The following is a 17897-nucleotide window of genomic DNA, read 5'->3' on the forward strand; positions in this document are numbered from 1 at the left end:
AGTGCAATATTAATATGCAGCAGCCTCTCAGGACTCTGGAATTGGGATTGCCAAACGTCATGTGGATTTTCTAGTGTAGTCTGTTTTGTAATATGTTTCTGTGATATCATTCTAGAGGAACATTGTCTCATTTTTTAACTGCATTGCATTTGGGGTTTCTAAATGACAATAAACTGAATCTGAATATGAAATGGAGTCAAGTTAGGTAAAGGGGAAGTACAACGAGATCTAGGTGTTCTTGTACATCAGTCAATGAAAGCAAACATGCAGGTACAGCAGGCAGTGAAGAAAGCTAATGGCATGCTGGCCTTTATAACAAGAGGAATTGAGTATAGGAATAAAGAGGTCCTTCTGCAGCTGTACAGGGCCCTGATGAGACCACACCTGGAGTATTGGGTGCAGTTTTGGTCTCCAAATTTGAGGAAGGACATTCTTGCTATTGAGGGAGTGCAGCGTAGGTTCACAAGGTTAATTCCCGAAATGGCAGGACTGTCATATGTTGAAAGATTGGAGCGACTGGGTTTGTATACACTGGAATTTAGAAGGATGAGAGGGGATCTGATTGAAACATATAAGATTATTAAGGGATTGGACACACTGGAGACAGGAAGCATGTTCCCGCTAATGGGTGAGTCTAGAACTAGAGGCCACAGTTTAAGAATAAGGGGTAGGCCATTTAGAACAGAGATGTGGAAAAACTTTTTCACCCAGAGAGTGGTGGATATGTGGAATGTTCTGCCCCAGAAGGCAGTGGAAGCCAAGTCTCTGGATGCTTTCAAGAGAGAATTAGATAGAGCTCTTATAGATAGCGGGGTCAAGGGATATGGGGACAGGGCAGGAACGGGGTACTGACTGTGTATGATCAGCCATGATCAGTGAATGGTGGTGCTGGCTAGAAGGGCCGAATGGCCTACTCCTGCACCTACCATCTATTGTCTATTGATTCACCACTCTTGGGCTAAAGAAAGGGCGGCTCTCTATTCTGAGCCTGTGTCCTCTGGTCTTAAGACTCCTCTCCACCATAGGGAACATCCTCTCCATACCCACTCCAGTGAGGCCTTTCAACCTTAATAAGCCATATTAACTTCAATCTTACTCCCAGCTCACAGGAAGCTCTTTCAGGAATGCTCAGTATTCTGAATGTGTTGGAGAAATATTTTGCTAAAATCGATATATATGTCAAACTTTTTTTCCACTAAAGACTGCTCAGAATCTAAGGAAATAAAATTAATCAATGCAAATGGCCTTCTAACAAGCTTTTATAACATTTTTTCAGAAGTCCAAGGACCAGACTAAAGGGACAGAGAATTTCTGATGAACTGAAGTACTTCAGTTTAATGACAAGAAATCTGCACATGTATTAATCATAATTTATACAACATTTTTCATACAATGCAGTTTGAAGTGTTTTACAATAGGATTATGCGCAAATATGAAAAAAGAAAATAATGTTAGTTAAAAGAAAGGTTAAATAAATCGGTTTTGAGCTGGCGTTTACAAATGTCAACTGAGACTGCATTAACTCAATAAAACTGAGTTTTAGGTATTGAGTTTCACAGTTTAGGGATGTTGTTCAAAAAAATTATCTTTTGAGGGAGATTGTTTAAATTTAAGAGTGGTTGAAGAAGATCTGAAAGCTTGAGCAGGTTAGAGTATGATAAATTCTGCTACGATTCAGATAAAGGGGAAGTGCAGACTCTTTTCCAAACATACCATGTTACAATATCCCCAAGTCACACAAACACATCAGCTGGGACTGTAGTCCAAAAGATTATCAGCAAGAAACAGTGTGAAAGAGCAAAAGTCTGGACCAAATTAATGCAAATGGAAAATGTTTTGAGTTGGAATCTTGCAAATCATCCTGAGACACAATCACATCCACAATAAACCCTTAACATGCAATCAACCTGCATTACTAAACAGCAAATACTGTACCATCAGCCAGAACCTATCTTCTTCTCATTGCAACAATCAAGAAAGAGTTGCAGGAACCTGAAGACACACTCTCTACATTTTAGAAATAGCTTCTACCCCTCCACCATCAGATTTCTGAATGGACAATAAACTCACATACACTACCTCACTTTTTTTTTGCTCTTTATGATATATACATACTTGTATATATACACACACACACACACACATATATATAGACATATATACACACATACGAGAACAATTACATTACCATAATTTGCAGGTTTTTATGTAATGCACTGTATTACTGCTGCAAAACAAAAAAGTTCACAACATAAATGTCTGTAATATTAAACCTAATTCAGACCTTCCTACAATCTAAAAATCACTGCACAAAACGGGGAAAAGAATATATAGGGAAAATTTTATCTTAAACAACCCCATAACTTGGATGCCAAAGATCCAAAATGGCTATATAACTAAAGCAAAATGAATTCACTAAGAATCTTGAGCAATATTTATCTCTCATGCACAACCAAAACATACCTGTCAGCTCAATGACATTTCTGCATGAAAGTATGCTTTGATATTTCCAACCCTATCATTCTGAAATTGTGATAAAGCAGAAAGAACCAAAACCACAATCCCATATTTAGTTTTTATTCCATAGATTTCTGTAACACCGGACAATTTCTGCAATAAGCCAGATAATCAAACTCCAATCCAAGAGTTTCAAGCTCCTAGGGCCTGCTCAATGCTTACTCAATCCAAGTCTTGCCTGCTTCCAAAGTGCATTAAGCAAAGCAAATCAAATCATGTCCCTGGACTGAAGCAATGAACAACAAGGGAAGCATTTTGAAAGAGAACACAAATGAACAGTGTGATAAAGAAGAAAGAAAGTAACAAACCACAATCATCTTACAATGAACTACTGTTTTGCAACTCTCTGCATGCTTTTCACAATATAGCCAAGTTTTAATATATGTATGGAACTGTTTTTTAAAACTGCAGCACAATAAGACTGCACTTTACATACATGGCAAAATTCAGCAATTGTATGCAAGAAGAGTCAACGATCCTGAGCACAGAGTTTTAGATCTTACATTCCCAGTCACACACAATCCATTGCTTTTCCCCCAGTCCCCCACATTCTCCTGCACTACTGCAGGCACAGATTAGTCCACATGCAATTGATCAATCTTACTGAAACTGATAATGTTGGAGTTTAGAAGTGTGGTTCAAGCAACAGCAGACTCTGGTGATCCAGAGGAAAGCCATGTTCCTGGCATTTGCCCAATAGTCCTTAACAGTTAGCAAAATCAGGGACAGATTTTGCCAGCTGTAAAAGCTCTCATAAAACTTTACTTCACGCTCGAACTGACCAACAATGTAAACAGCCAGGACACAAACATCCATATTTGACCTCGACCAACAGAGGGCCACACTGTGACACCTATCTGTCTCAAACACACCTCAAAACTATTAATTTGAACAAAAATTTCTTTAAAAAATTGTATAGAATGTGAAATTTCCTCTTAAAGGAGGAAGCTATCCTCATTAATTTATTGCCTTGTACTAAAGCATTGATTTATTTTTTCATCAAGATATTCTAAATAAAAGGTTCATTCCTCACATAATGGAATTCTTTTGGATCCATAGCATGTATTCGTAAATTTCACATTTGTAAGGCAAACAAAATAATGCTAAAGCAGGTGCTCACCAGTAATCTTAAAACAATTTTACAAACAATGAGGAGATAAAAGTGTACCCTAATTCAATTCCATTTCTGGCAAATCAAGTTCAGGTTCAGGTTTATTGTCATTTGACAGTACACTTGTACAACCCAACGAAACATTTCTCTGGGCAACGGTGCACCCACAATAAATATATCACACAAGCCCATAAACATTTTTACCACAAATAGGTTAATAAAATTCAAAATGCAAGTGAAGTACACAGCATAGCTAAACAGTAAACAGCTCACTGTCCTAGTGACAAGACCTCAGTCATGGCAGGGTATTCCTGAATCTCACAGCAGTCTTGCAGTCCTAGATTTGATGCTCCGGTACCTCCTTCCTAATGGTAGTGGGTTAGAGATTGTGGGATGGGTGGTAGGGATTCTCAACAATGCTTCAGACCCTTCGTATACATCACTCTTAGTAAATGTCACAAATTGGGTGGGGGGTGGGGTTAATTCTCTCAGCAGTTTTTGCTATCCTTTGCAGGGTTTTGCAGTTCTGCATAATGATGCAGCCAGACAGGACATGCTTGATGGTGCTCCTGTAGAAAGTTGTTAGAATGGAGTCGGGCAGCTTTTCACACCTCAATCTGCTCAAAGTGTTAGATGCTTCTTGACTAATAAGGTGTTCTGGATCCAGGTTGGATCACCTATTATGTGTGCAGCAAGGAACTTTGTGCTCTTTACTCTTTCCATCGCAGAGCCATTGATGTGCAATGGAGAGTGGTCAAACTGCACCTTCCTAAAGTCCACAATAATCTCTTTGATCGTGTCTACGGACTCAGATGGTTGTTCTCACACCATCTGACAAGCCTTTCTAACCTCCTCTCTATCACTGGCCCAATAAGAATAAGATTATTAAAACCCAAACCATCACTAATTAAGGATACCTTCACAAAGTCATTCCAACATGCACAGTTTACTCCAAAATGGAAAATGAAATTTCCACTTGGAGAGAAGAGAAAGGATACATTCCTTCAATTCTCCCATTTTAACACTGATAATCTTCCCAAATTAAGGATTTTAACTACCTTTGTAGTCTGTTCTTATACTGATCCCAGGAGAATTATTCTCACTCCCTTCATCCCACTCACTGTGTGACAGTATCTTCCTTCACACCACCCCCCCTCCCCACAGATCTAAATATCATAACTAAAGCTTTAGATTACAATTCCACAATGCAACATGCTGTCAACACATGGGAGTGTCCCACTGTCGATTATAGTTCAAAATTAACTGGCAGCATTCATAAAGCAAATTGCTAGGAAGACAAAGACGTTTAAAAAAAAAGCAGCACTGGAACACTATTAGGCCAGTAATTTTTTTAACAAATTACATGTGTAATGCCACGTCCTCTAAAAATATAACTTAATCAATCAGGAAATCATAGGAATATACTTTTTTTAAAAAAAAACAGAAAGAGAAGTATACAAACATAAGTGTTGCTTAACAGCCCATTCAAAACCCCACCCAATTCAGCAAGTTTTTAATGCCTTCCAGCTTCATGTTCGCTTTACCATACATGTTAGTACAATACTCTCCTAGTACAGCAATACATAGAAACAAAAGTACAAAATTAAGTAATGGCACTTTTATATTGGTAAGGAAAGCAAAAACGACACAAATGCACCCAGTTAAATACTCTTTCAGCGACGGATAGGACCAGTTTATGTGAGTCTAAGCTTGCAAGTTTTTGAGGAATTTACAAAAGAATTAAACAATCAGGAATGTAATAAAAGAATGCAATGCTGTAAGCGAAGCCAACAACATTTTTCATTTCTAAATCAATCCAGATGAAGGATTTTGACCCAAAATTATGCTGCCTGACCCACTGAGTTCTTACAGTGTTTTGTGTAACTCCAGAATGCAGCAACTGCACTCTCGTATGTCAGAATCAGGTTTATTATCAGCAGCATGTGACATGAAATTTGTTAACTTTTGTTGCAGCAATTCAATGCAATACATATTATTTTATCCTTCTATAAATAAATCTTATTCAGTATACTTTATGCAGTATATGTATACTGAATAGATCTTTAAAAATGCAAAAAACCAGAAATACTATATATTAAAAGAAAGTGAGGTAGTGTCCAAGGGTTCATTTCTTCATTTTGCCTCTCCACTGCGAAATCTCTTCACAGTATGCTGACTTTGAAGTAGTTTTCCTCCTCTTTGATGGGGAACTCTGCAAAACCCTCTCTCACGGTTCCCTCTCTTCGACCATGTGCTCACCCACTCACTAATCTCCGCCACCATCTTATTTCATATGACTTCCAAGCCAAGTTGGATCCAAGGTACTGTTTTTCCATAAATTGCTTCTCCCTACATTTTGTCCTTCGCATTCTGCAAGCTATCCTCTCTGGTGCATTGATACCTCTCTTTCCTTCTCGCAGCACTAGGCCTCGTTCTCCATGACCTGTCATTGACTTCTCCTCCACCAGATCTACACCTTCAACCATTCTTTCTTCTCCTTTCTTGTATTTGAAGAATTGGAAGCTCACCTACTAGTGCAAATGAAGGGTCTCAACCCAAAACATCAGCTGTTCATTTCCCTCCATAGATGCTGTTTATGCTGCTGAGCTCTTCCAGCATTTTGTACTTTGCCTCAGATTCCAGCATCTGTAATCTCATTGTCAACGTTTTTACAACTTGATTGCACCAACTATTTAGTTACATCATCTTTATAATAAAAATGTCGTCCATTTTTCTATTTAAATACCTAATTAATCTCTCCAATATACAATTGGAACTTGGATAAGTAGTCTACTGAAGACTAGGAAATCATGGAACTGCACAGGATGTGTAGCAATGTGCCACTTTAAACTGTTCAACCATTTGGTGTTTCTGGATAGCAGCAAGTCAAGGGAATAATTTAAAGAATCATTCTGATCTCAAGGAAATATGAAGGTAAAACATATCAAACTACAAACAAAATTTTTCAAACCTCCAAATCTATAAAATACAAAAATAACAAACAAGGACTGCGAATAAAATAGAATGAAGTTATCTGGGAATTGAACAGTTCACCAAGGGTGTGAGAGTATGTTCCACTGACAGATGTGGATAATGTCACCAGAGGGAGAGGCTTAGAACCTTTCATCTGGCTGCAATGAAATTGCAGATTTCAGAAAGGTAGATTTATTACAATTGACTTGGCTGGATTGTACCATTCAAATAGCCTATAAGAAAATGTGAAATATGGCTGTAACAAATGATCTGCTGGAGGAATTCAGCAGGTCGAGCAGCAACTGTGGGATGAAAGGAGTTGCTGACATTTCAGGACAAAACACTGCATTAGACAAACATGTTTACATGTTTTTCCATTATGAAACACAGCTGTAACTCTGGTTTGCCATAGTTCCTGAACATATTCGCAAAATCATGGTAAATTTATCATACTTAGATATACCAGTAGCTGATAATCAGAAAGGAAAATTTTCTGTGTCCATCTAAAAAAGATCTCCCCACTCCTTTTTGCCACATAATTGTTCAATCCTCGCTGCATTCACACCACTAACATCTTCAACACTATGTGACTCCATACAACTGCTTTCCTCTCAATAATCAAAAATTTAATGAAAATTATTCCCAGCATCACCACATCAACACATCTGATCTACAGTCTTCGCTCTTTTCATCTGGTGTCCTCCAAACATTCAATTTCATAAAAAATGTTCACATTGGCCATATGAAATCTGTAGTTTTTACATGGTTGACTTAATAGTCAGAGCACTATTTCACATTCCAGGCCAGTAAGTCAACAGAATCTATTTTTGGCCATGAATTTAACTCCAATTCTGCCATGGGAATTTTCAAAGCAACTGCCAAGGACAGCAAGTACATCAATAGTCCTGTTTACAAGAACAAGGGAGTAACATCAACACAACCAAAGAGCAAAGGGGAGATCAATCTGCAGCAACTGAATTTTGATCATTACATTTTTTTTGCTATTAGGCCATGGTCAAATAAAAACATAAAAGGTCTCCTGACTATATAATGAGCATGCATGCAAAAACAGGGCAAAAATGGATTAAACTTTAGCTCAAAACCCAGTTCAATAGCAAGGGATAGCAAGTTATGGGATGAGAGTTACTCAGTTTTTATATCAAAATAAAAAATATCAACTGCAGGACCACACCCTTGGATCAATCAACACTTTCAGAAGGGGAATAAGAAATAAACAAGAACTGTAGTAATGGCAATCGTTCTATTTACATCAAATTATGTTCATAGTTGAAAATCCTCCCTTCCTGAAGGTTAATATTTATGCAACACACACAAAATGCTGGTGGAATGCAGCAAGCCAGGCAACATCTATAGGAAGCACTGTCGACGTTTCGGGCTGAGACCCTTCGTCATGACTAACTGAAAGAAAAGATAGTAAGAGATTTGAAAGTAGGAGTGGGATCCGAAATGGTAGGAGAAGACAGGAGGGACAGGGGTGAAGCTAAGAGCTGGAAAGGTGATTGGCAAAAGGGATACACAGCTGGAGAAGGGAAAGGATCATGGGACGGGAGGCCTAGGGAGAAAGAAAGGGGGAGGGGAGCACCAGAGGGAGATGGAGAACAGGCAAGGAGTGATTGTGAGAGGGGCAGAGAGAGAAAAAAAGGAGGGGGGGATTAAATAAATAAGGGATGGGGTAAGAAGGGGAAGAGGAGCGATAATGGAAGTTAGAGAAATCAATGTTCATGCCATCAGGTTGGAGGCTCCCCAAACGGAATACAAGGTGTTGTTCCTCCAACCTGAGCGTGGCTTCATCTTGACAGCAGAGGTGGTCATGGATAGACATATCAGAATGGGAATGGGATGTGGAATTAAAATGTGTGGCCACTGGGAGATACTACTTTCTCCCTGCAGACAGAGTGTAGGTGTGCAGCGAAACGGTCTCCCGGTCTGCGTCGGGTCTCACCAATATATGAAAGGCCATCTGGGGAGCCTCCAACCTGAGACGGCCCAAGCGTCGACAGTGCTTCTTCCTATAGATGCTGCCTGGCTTGCTGAGTTCCACCAGCATTTCGTGTGCGTTGCTTGAATTTCCAGCATCTGCAGACTTCCTTATGTTTGGGTTAATATTTATTCTGTTTTGGTGCACATGTATATAAAAACAAAAAAACTTCTTCAGTAACTGAAAGCACAAACAATTAAAGTGTAGCAAATTAGAGATATCACCAACCATCTCCCAAGGGATAGACCTGGATAGACTTCATTATCTTTCTCATAATCAACAGAACTAATACTTTTTGAGTGTACCTGGATTCCAGCAACACAGAGTAAAGACAAAGCCACAATGGTTAAAAGTGAGAAATAAAATATAATTAAAGTATATGAATTTCATCCTATGAACAGAAGAAACCTCCCAACACAACCTGGGGGTTAGGTAATGTTATTCCTTTGCTTGAGGAGGGCAATAGGGACAAACCAGAAAAAAAGGCTGGGGGATCTTTCATTAGTGTAGTGTAATCATTACATCTGGAAAAGAAGGATTATGTGTAGGAATGGTCACATCTTTCAAACAATCAAGTTTTTTCACATGTAGGTGACAAAAGATGAATGTTGAGTGTAGGGCAGAGGATGTTGTATACAAGGGCTTTAGTAAAGTTTTCTCATGGTAGAATGGACCAAAGTATGAAGGCACATGGGATCCATGTGACTTGGTAAAATGGATTCAAAATTGGCTTGACCACAGAAGACAGAGGGTGGTTCTGGAGGTCTGTAATCTGTTGGTGTTCTACAGGGATCAGCGCTGGAGCCTCCGTTGTTTGTGATATACATAAACGAATTGGATGGAAAATGTAGGTGGTAAGACTGCATTTGATGCAAATTTCATTGAAGTTATCCATAGCGAGGTTGTCAAAGGATACATCAGGATATATATCAATTGGAAATACAGGCTGGGAAATAGTAGATTGCATTTATCCAGATAAATGAGATATTGCACTTTGAGAGGAAAAATGCAAGAGGAAATGAGACAATAAATGGAAGGGCACTTAAGAGCACTGATGTCCAGAGGTATCTTGGGGTAGAAGTCCATAGCTCCCTGAAAGTGGCAACTCAAGTCGATAAGATAGCTCTGAGTATAAAAATCAGGAAGTGATGCTGTAGTTGTATAAAACTTTGTTTAGGTCACACATGGAGTGCTGTGAATGGTACGGATGGAGAAGATTACAGGAAGATAATGGAGGCTATGGCGAGGTAATAGAAGAGATTTGCCTGGAGTAGAGGGCATTAGCTACAAGCAGAGGTTGGACAAATTTGGATTGTTTTCTCTGGAGTGGCAGTGGCTGAGAAAAGCATGGACAGAGTAGATTGTCATAGTCCATTCCCACTCCACTCCCCCTCCTGAGTGGAAATATCTAAATAGAGGGAGAGAGAGGTAAAGTTCAAGAGAGTTACAAAGCAAGTTGTTTTAAACAGAGTGACACGTGCTTGGACACACTGCTGGGGAGGTGGTAGAAGCATGCTCAAGAGGTAATTAAACAGGCAATGAAAAGGCAGGGAATAGAGGGATAAAGACCCTGGGCAAGCAAATGGGATTAGTTTATACTGGCATCATGGTCAGCATAAACATTGTGGACCAAAAGGCTTGTTCCTGTGTTGAACTATTCTATGTTCATTTATTTGGTTGATTCTCAAATACTCTCAAGGCTTCATCTACCAAGCCAAAACATTCAAATTTCTGGCTTAGGTAAATCTCCAAAAATTAATTCAGAAAATTCAAATTTCTAATATAAAAGCATAGGGGAATTGTTAATCCTTTAGTTTAAGAAAGTGCTGAAAATACTCAACAGTCAGACGGCATCTATGGAAACTGAAATCAGGATAATGGTTCTGGTCAATGACCTGCCCACAGATGCTGCGCACACGCTCTAGATTTCTAGTTTTTCCAGTGTATTGATTTTAGTTATCCCATGCCCTGACCATCACTTAACCTTGACTGCCACTGTATTTGTTGAAACTTTGCTATCACATTTCCAACATTAAACTGAATACAAAAGAAAAACTGTGCATAAAATACTACAGACTTCCATGGATCATATACTGAAATTTGTGTATACAAAAAAATTTATGAACTCACAATTATATATAGGAATATGAAATAAAAACAGAACATCTTGATCAGGCGGTCTTTGTGAAAAGAGAAGAGTTAATGTTTTATGTCAGGGTTCATTCACCAGAACTCAGTTTAGTCCCGATTCAGACTTTTAGACTGCAATCCATGCATTAATTTCCAATTCCAAGTAAGATCACGACAATCACCAGAACCAACAACATAGATGGCATTTCCTCACTTTAAAAAAACATGATTAAAAGGAACTAGTTAACAAGTACTGCATAACGCAGCATATTTGAGACATGGAAAGAGAATATATTTCTTTTTTAAATTGGGCACCCACAGGCGCTACTTCAGTCATTTCATGCAGAACAGCAAATCCAGTGAAGTGAAAACTGGCAAAAGTCCACCTAATCAGTAAAGGGAGTTACAAAGTAGTGAAAATATTCAAGTTATTTCATATTTTTTCTTTTATTTGAACTGAAGATTTTCTGTATACCCAATCAAAATCCTATAAAGAGTGAGAAAGAAAACAGATTAGAGAATATCAAATAGCCAATAGCAATCTGAAACCAAATCTAACCTAACAACCAATACTTTTTATAGCACAAAAGGGAAACTCCAAAATAAACAATGTATTAATTTTACCAAGGCGTGTTACTCTGTTTAAAGTTGATTTTCATTAAGCAACATGTCATTCACACCAGTCTTTGCTGTATTAAAATAAATTCAAATCTGGGTTAGTAAGGCTGAACAGAAAAGTGGTGAGAAATTAGCACACAGATGCAATGCTAAATCACAAGTTACAAATTGGGAAGTTCTCAGCTCAGTAAAATGGAAACTCTGAGTTTTGGAAGGATGTGGTAATTCTGACAAAACTAAAAGGAAATGAGAAAGCTCACGAAGGCTTTTGCTACTGTGGGATAATGTTTAGTTGGAAAGTGACAGGAACAGAAACAATGTGTGGCATTTAATTCGAATTACTGAAGAGGCCCAGGCATCAAAAGGAGGAAAAGAGAATAGAACTATTTACATGGCAAAACAGAAATGGGCTTTTACAGCTTTGAAGGAATGTTACTATGTCAATTGCAAAATCAAATCAGAGACTATGCTTCGTGATATTGGAGCATCTTCAAAATAATATTAGTTTTGGATTATATATCATGAGGTCAAAAAGTCTGGGTAGATACAATTCAGTCTCCATTATAAAAGGAACAGAGGTGCAAAGTTACTTGCTGATAGGACAACTGCAGACCATAGATGACTATATACAAATGATCAATGAGGAGATTAAATTAAATTTTAAATGTCTTTAACACAATTTTCCAAAGTGTTATATCCTGTAGAAGTTATAGACTGTCAGGATGTAAATGAACCTCCACTGTAAAGTGATATATTAGTTTGTAAACTCTGGAAGAAACTGAACTGCTTTCTTGATTTTATCTGGAAGACAGTATTTCTAGCCACAATACCCCCTTGCTGACAAGACTCATTAGCTATTGTGATCCATTGGCCTATGCCACCCCAACCTCAAAGCCGTAAGAAAACAAGCAATGAATACTGTGCAGTTCTCTGACAGCCAACAACAGGCTCTTAACTTTCTGATTGTCTATAACATTCAAAGCTTTACAGCTACCTGCCACAATTAACTGACTCCAACTGGGTAACTGTATGAGCCGAGCTGTTTCACTTTGCACCTCTCAATTTGAAATTAATTCTGCTGTAAAGGTTAAGGCGTGCACATCGCAGTCAATGTATTATCAAAGTAGGCATATGTCACCATATATTACCTCCAGATTCATTTTCTTGCAGACATTTACAGTAAAATAATGACAAAAGAATTTATGAAAAGTATACATAAACAAAGTCTGAGGAAAAAAATGTGCAAAAGAAAGCAAATTGCAACAGAAAATAAAATAAATAAATAATATCGAGGACAAGAGTTGTAGAGTCCTTGAAAGTGAATATGTAGGTTGTGGAACCAGTTCAGAGTTGAGGTGAGTGAAGCTATCCATGCTGGTTCAGGAGCCTGATGGCTGAAGGAAATACGGAAAAATACAATCCCCCGAGTTCAACCCTGAAGCTTAAAGTAAAAAAAGTGAATAAAAACACAAATACAAAGCCAAGAGCTTAATTTGTGGCTCAGATTTTCTTGAAAATGGCCAATCAGTGAATTGCCATTTCATCAATTCATCCAAATAGTTTGTTTAAACTTTAGTTACTAAGAAAGCAAATGATCAGAATATACATTTTCAATGAAAACAGGATTCAGGGATATGGAGCATGAACAAGATAGAGGGTGTACTTTTCATCGCTCCAATAGATTATATATGAATAAGATGAGGTAAATGTTTTTCATGGAACTGCACACATCCAGTTAGTTACCCACCACTACACTGTCACTACACTGCACATTACTGCAGCAGCCGCATTACTCAATTTCTTCAGAATCAAAGTTTTAAAGAAACGTAATTTATGAGCACCTTATATATAAAAATGGAATACTGCACATCCACCAGAGGGTATAGGTGTGGTATACAAGGTGCCACTTATTCTTAAAGAGGGTTGTGAATGTGATAGACTTAACAGTGAGTGTACAAACAATGCACACTCATCTGCCTTGGAAACTCTCTGGTTCCAAGCAAATTGCAATGCACAGCTGTCTACTGCAAAGAGATTTACATTTTCTTCAAATCTATCTGAACTATTGGAAAGCTAAAAGACACAAAAGCAAATACTCAACGATCAACAAGAGTGAAATCAAACCAATTCTTTCCACAAGTTTGCAATAAAAGATTTAAAGCAGACCAAAGCAATAACATTTTTACCCAGGTCATTAGAATCAATTGACTGGATGGTAAAGGCAGGTATGCTCAAAGCATTAAAAAGCATTTTGATTTGCACTTGAATCCCAAGACATACCAAGTTGAAAAGATACTAGTTAATAATAATTGCTTATCTTACTTCCTTACATTGCAACTCAAACTATTTATGATATCAAAAAAATTATATCGGACCTTTTACTTGATTTTAGGAAATAATTGATATGGGCTCTCACGCACTTCATCCCCCATCTTCAATGACATTTAGGTTTATACTAACATACAGTATTTTGCCTCCCATCCACCCAAAAAGGCACAGTCCCAATTATCTACATTAAAATGTACTTTCTACCCATCTGCCCAATTTGCTCACCCAAATTTTTTGAAAATCTTATACCAATGTACAAGCCTGCTTACTAAATCTTCCACGTTGAGGTTGAGTAAATATATTTCATACTCAAATCAAACACCAAGAAATGTAGCTTTATCAATAAATCAATTTCACCAAAACTAAATCAAGATCATGACTTGTATAGTTTTAACACAACCTATTCAAAAACATGAAGTAAAAATACACCAAATGTGAGGAATCAATCGTCATAGAAAATTTCACCAATAATACAGCCAATTTAAAAAATTACAACAAAACTATAGAAAAGTAGTTCTATCACCTACTTCTAAACAATTTGAAACGTGGTCATGAGTTGGAAGCAGTTTAGTTACAGAAACAGATTTCAAACTCCATAATCACTTTAGCAAAAGCTTTTGACAAAATGGAATGAATTGCCAACATTATCTTCAATGGTGTCAGCTCCCACATCTTTCAAACTTCATAATAGAGGCACCCAATTTAACTTTGTAAAATCATATGATTTAGCCAACCTCTGAGCAAACTGTTACAAACAAGAGATCACATAGAAAATCAGTGACAATCAAAAACAAAATGCGGATGCTGGAAATCTAAAATAAAATTAGAAAATACTGGAAATACTCAACAGGTATCTGCATTTGTAGGAAGTAAAACACTGAAAGCTTCAGGTTGAAAATCCTTCATCAGATTAGGAAAGCGTCTTCAACAGAAAATGTTAACTTCATCTCCTCCCCACTAATACAGCCTGACCTGTTGAATATTTCCAGTTTTTTTCTGTAAAAAGTAGTATCACAGCATGCTGAACATCTCACCATTTGTTCAAAAAGGCAAATTTTAATTCTCAATCTTCTCACTGCCTCACTAAAATCAGAGAGGAATATTCCACTGATCTAGCCTTCCTACTCTATAATATTTGGAACAGCTTCTTCCTCTGTCTCCTGTCTGCAATCAGATTTTTGAATGGCAATGAACCAACCCATGAAGAGTGCTGTGCTTCACTATTTTTGCTCTCCTTTCACACTACTATATATATATATATAGATCTCATTACTATTGCTAGCTTTCATACATATTACAAAAACAAATTTCATGACAAGTTCGTGATAATAAACCTGATTCTCACTCAAGAACCACTATTTCACAGGGTATGTTCGAAAATACAGTAACCAAACTCCAAAGTAATTTAACCTCATGATTGATAAAACATTTCCCCCAATAGGCAAATTACTTCCATAAAAAGAGAACACAGATAGCTTATGACGCAGAAGGCAGCCACTCACCCATTCATGACCTTGCCAGCTACGCAACCTGATTCACGTTGCAGCACTAGAAGGATCGTTGCTAAGCTGGTCTCAATCCTCAAGTATATATCAAAATAGTTTTCAAAATGTGTATCAGATTTTCTACTATCCTTTCAAAACAACAAATTCCAGAACAATACTAACTGGGGCTGGGCTAGGGAAGGGAAATCTTTCCAATTATTCCACCCATTATATTAAATCAATACCCATTTGTGTTTTGATTTCTCTGCTATATGTCCTTACTATTGACTTAACCTGGGCCTCTCATAATTTTACATACCTTAATTGAGTTTTAACCTACCTGCTACAAAATCAACTTTATTCAAAACATTTTCAAACTACAAATTTCCAGTCCAAGCAACAACCTCGTGATATTACCTTTGCATTCCTGATTACACTTGATTAATCCATTTGCTGTCACTGTTATCATTTTTACCTTCTCCTTACCAAAGACGACAAACCAAGCAAGTTTTCTGTTGACTTATTGGTACAACAAATAAGATGCAAATTACTAAGTAAAAACAGTCTCTGTGCTAAATGTTCTGTTCTGCATCATTTCCTGTTCTGCATCATTATCTCAACCGAACGAAAAATTCAATTGAATCTTGTCACATGGAAAGTTGAATCACTGCGGTATACAGTACATGGTGCTGTATAAACAGCACAGGGCATCAATGCCCGAACACGCAGAGTACAGTATCATAAACTCCTAAAATGAAAAGCTTGGATCCAGCTTCCCATAAATCAGTGACATCTGCAAAGTGGCCAGAGGGAGGAACAGGGTGAGCATTCGCTCCTTGCTCTTGTTCTGTAACATCACAATCTCATTCACATTTCTTTCTCATAAAAGCAATCTCTAATGCCTGTTACCAATCATTGGCCCACTGGACCAGTCAGACAGGGGGCGTGTATATTAAAAAAACAGTCCAAATGACAGAGGTGCAAAGCTTAAACACCGGCTCTCCCTTGCAGTCTCTTTAAAATGATCAGCACGTCCCCGTTAGTTACCAGCTGACTTTCTCAGTAATAATTATTCTTTACTGGTCTACTCCCTGAGCATCCAGGAAGGGAAAAAAATAATTGTGACACAAACCCGCGAATGGCAGGAATACAGTCTGCCGCAATTTTAATTATTACAGATGTAAAGTAAATAAATAGATGATGCACCAAAGCAGCTACACTGGAAACCGAAGCCTGCCTGCCGCGGCCTACTGATCGTTAAAAGCCTCGAACTATCCAGCGGGACGGGACAGCCCGGGCTTCCGCTCCAAGCTCTATGACCTTCACAGCTGCCCCTCCCCAGCCCTCGGGGGACGTTTTCCGCTTACCTTGTTTCTCCAGCTTGCCGGACATTTCCCGACTCCAGCCTGTGGCTCTCCTGAGGGGCAGAAACAGCGCTCATTCGATCCCCATGATGTCCATGCTCGGCCGCTATGTCTCCGCTTGTCCGTCCGAGCTGAGGTGGCTCCCGATCTCCCTCCCTTCACCCCGCTCCGCTCCTCTCTCACCCTCCCTCCTCGCACACTCGCTTTCTCAAGCCCAGCCCAGAAATCCCCAGCAACGGGAGGACGGCGCCAACAGCGAAGGACTTTTAAAAAGAAAAGCCTGTGAGGAGGATGAGCCCACCCCTCTCCAGCCGCTAAAGCGCGCCCACCAGTCCAAAACACCGCCGCCTGGCGGTAGGAGGCTGGAATTGCCCGGGCCTGCTCTGCGTCGTCAGTGCGCCCCCTCGAGGTCAATTCTGCATTAAAAATAATCAAATTCTGAGATTTCCAAGTTTGTTTATTGTAGATTTCCAACATTTTCTGTTTCTTTTTGTAGATTTCCAACTATTTTGATGTTTTCTAGAAAGTCCACTTTAAAAAGTTCTGATTTCTTCTTCAATATAGCTTCCAATTGTCTTTTTTATCTGGCCAGTAGCCAGTTTGTCACTTCCTTCCAATCTGTCCATCTTCATGATGTGCTGCATTCGGAAGGCTAACAGAATCATCAAGATTACCCACCACACTGGCCATTCCTTTTTCTCAATTATTTCCTTCTGTCAGAAGATACAGGGGTTTGAAAGCATGGAGGAAAGGCACAAAAATAGTGTCTTCCCTACAGTTATCAGACCGCTGAAGCAGTCATCTCTTTTCACATTCCCTTCCTGATGATGCCGCCACTTTCTCAAACCCTTAATTCTACCTCCTCCGGTACTGTCACTTGAGTATTTCTTTTTGCACTACTTCAGTTTACACTATTATGTTTGCACAATTCCATTGTCTTGCGCTCATTGTGGTAGTTATTACCATTTATACAGTTTACTCTGTGTGCTTCATGTGACCAAGGAATTTCATTGTCATATACAGTTCTGGTTACTACGGTAATGAACTAATCGGAATATGTTTCCTAGTTTTATCAGGTATATTTAAATCTCCCCAAACTTTCATCCTGTCATATAAAGCTTCATTTTCATAAAAAACTTGCAAGCCCTTACTAACATATGTTACATATTTTAACACAAATTTTCTAATAACTTGGTTTTGGGAAGGTCCTTGCAGTCAAGTGATCTCTCTCTCCATCAATGCTGTCAATGGATGGTGCTGGAGCAACGTTTAATTGACTAAGATTGTAGATTTGGACTCTAATTCAGGTTTGTGGTGTGTTCTAGGTCTAGTACTAGTTAGAAACATAGAAAACCTACAGCACAATACGGGCC

The 17897-nt window shown here is 38.5% G+C and overlaps 1 protein-coding gene across 8 annotated transcripts in view; it reads right to left on the minus strand.

Annotated features, from left to right (window-relative positions):
- Window positions 1-16815, minus strand: part of rapgef1a (Rap guanine nucleotide exchange factor (GEF) 1a) — a 170099-nt gene extending 153284 nt beyond the window's left edge. For 3 of the 8 annotated variants that reach the window (XM_059993774.1, XM_059993772.1, XM_059993771.1), the window contains exon 1: window positions 16528-16814. In XM_059993774.1, the coding sequence (XP_059849757.1) occupies window positions 16528-16552 (25 nt within the window). In that variant the 5' untranslated portion in view covers window positions 16553-16814. Of the gene's footprint in view, window positions 1-16527 lie in introns of all 8 variants that reach the window. The other 5 variants (XM_059993779.1, XM_059993773.1, XM_059993776.1 and 2 more) reach the window with 3 other exon arrangements.
- Window positions 16816-17897: the final 1082 nt, after the last annotated feature.

This window comes from Hypanus sabinus, chromosome 18 (genome assembly GCF_030144855.1).
Source record: "Hypanus sabinus isolate sHypSab1 chromosome 18, sHypSab1.hap1, whole genome shotgun sequence".
In the NCBI taxonomy this organism is placed as follows: domain Eukaryota; kingdom Metazoa; phylum Chordata; class Chondrichthyes; order Myliobatiformes; family Dasyatidae; genus Hypanus; species Hypanus sabinus.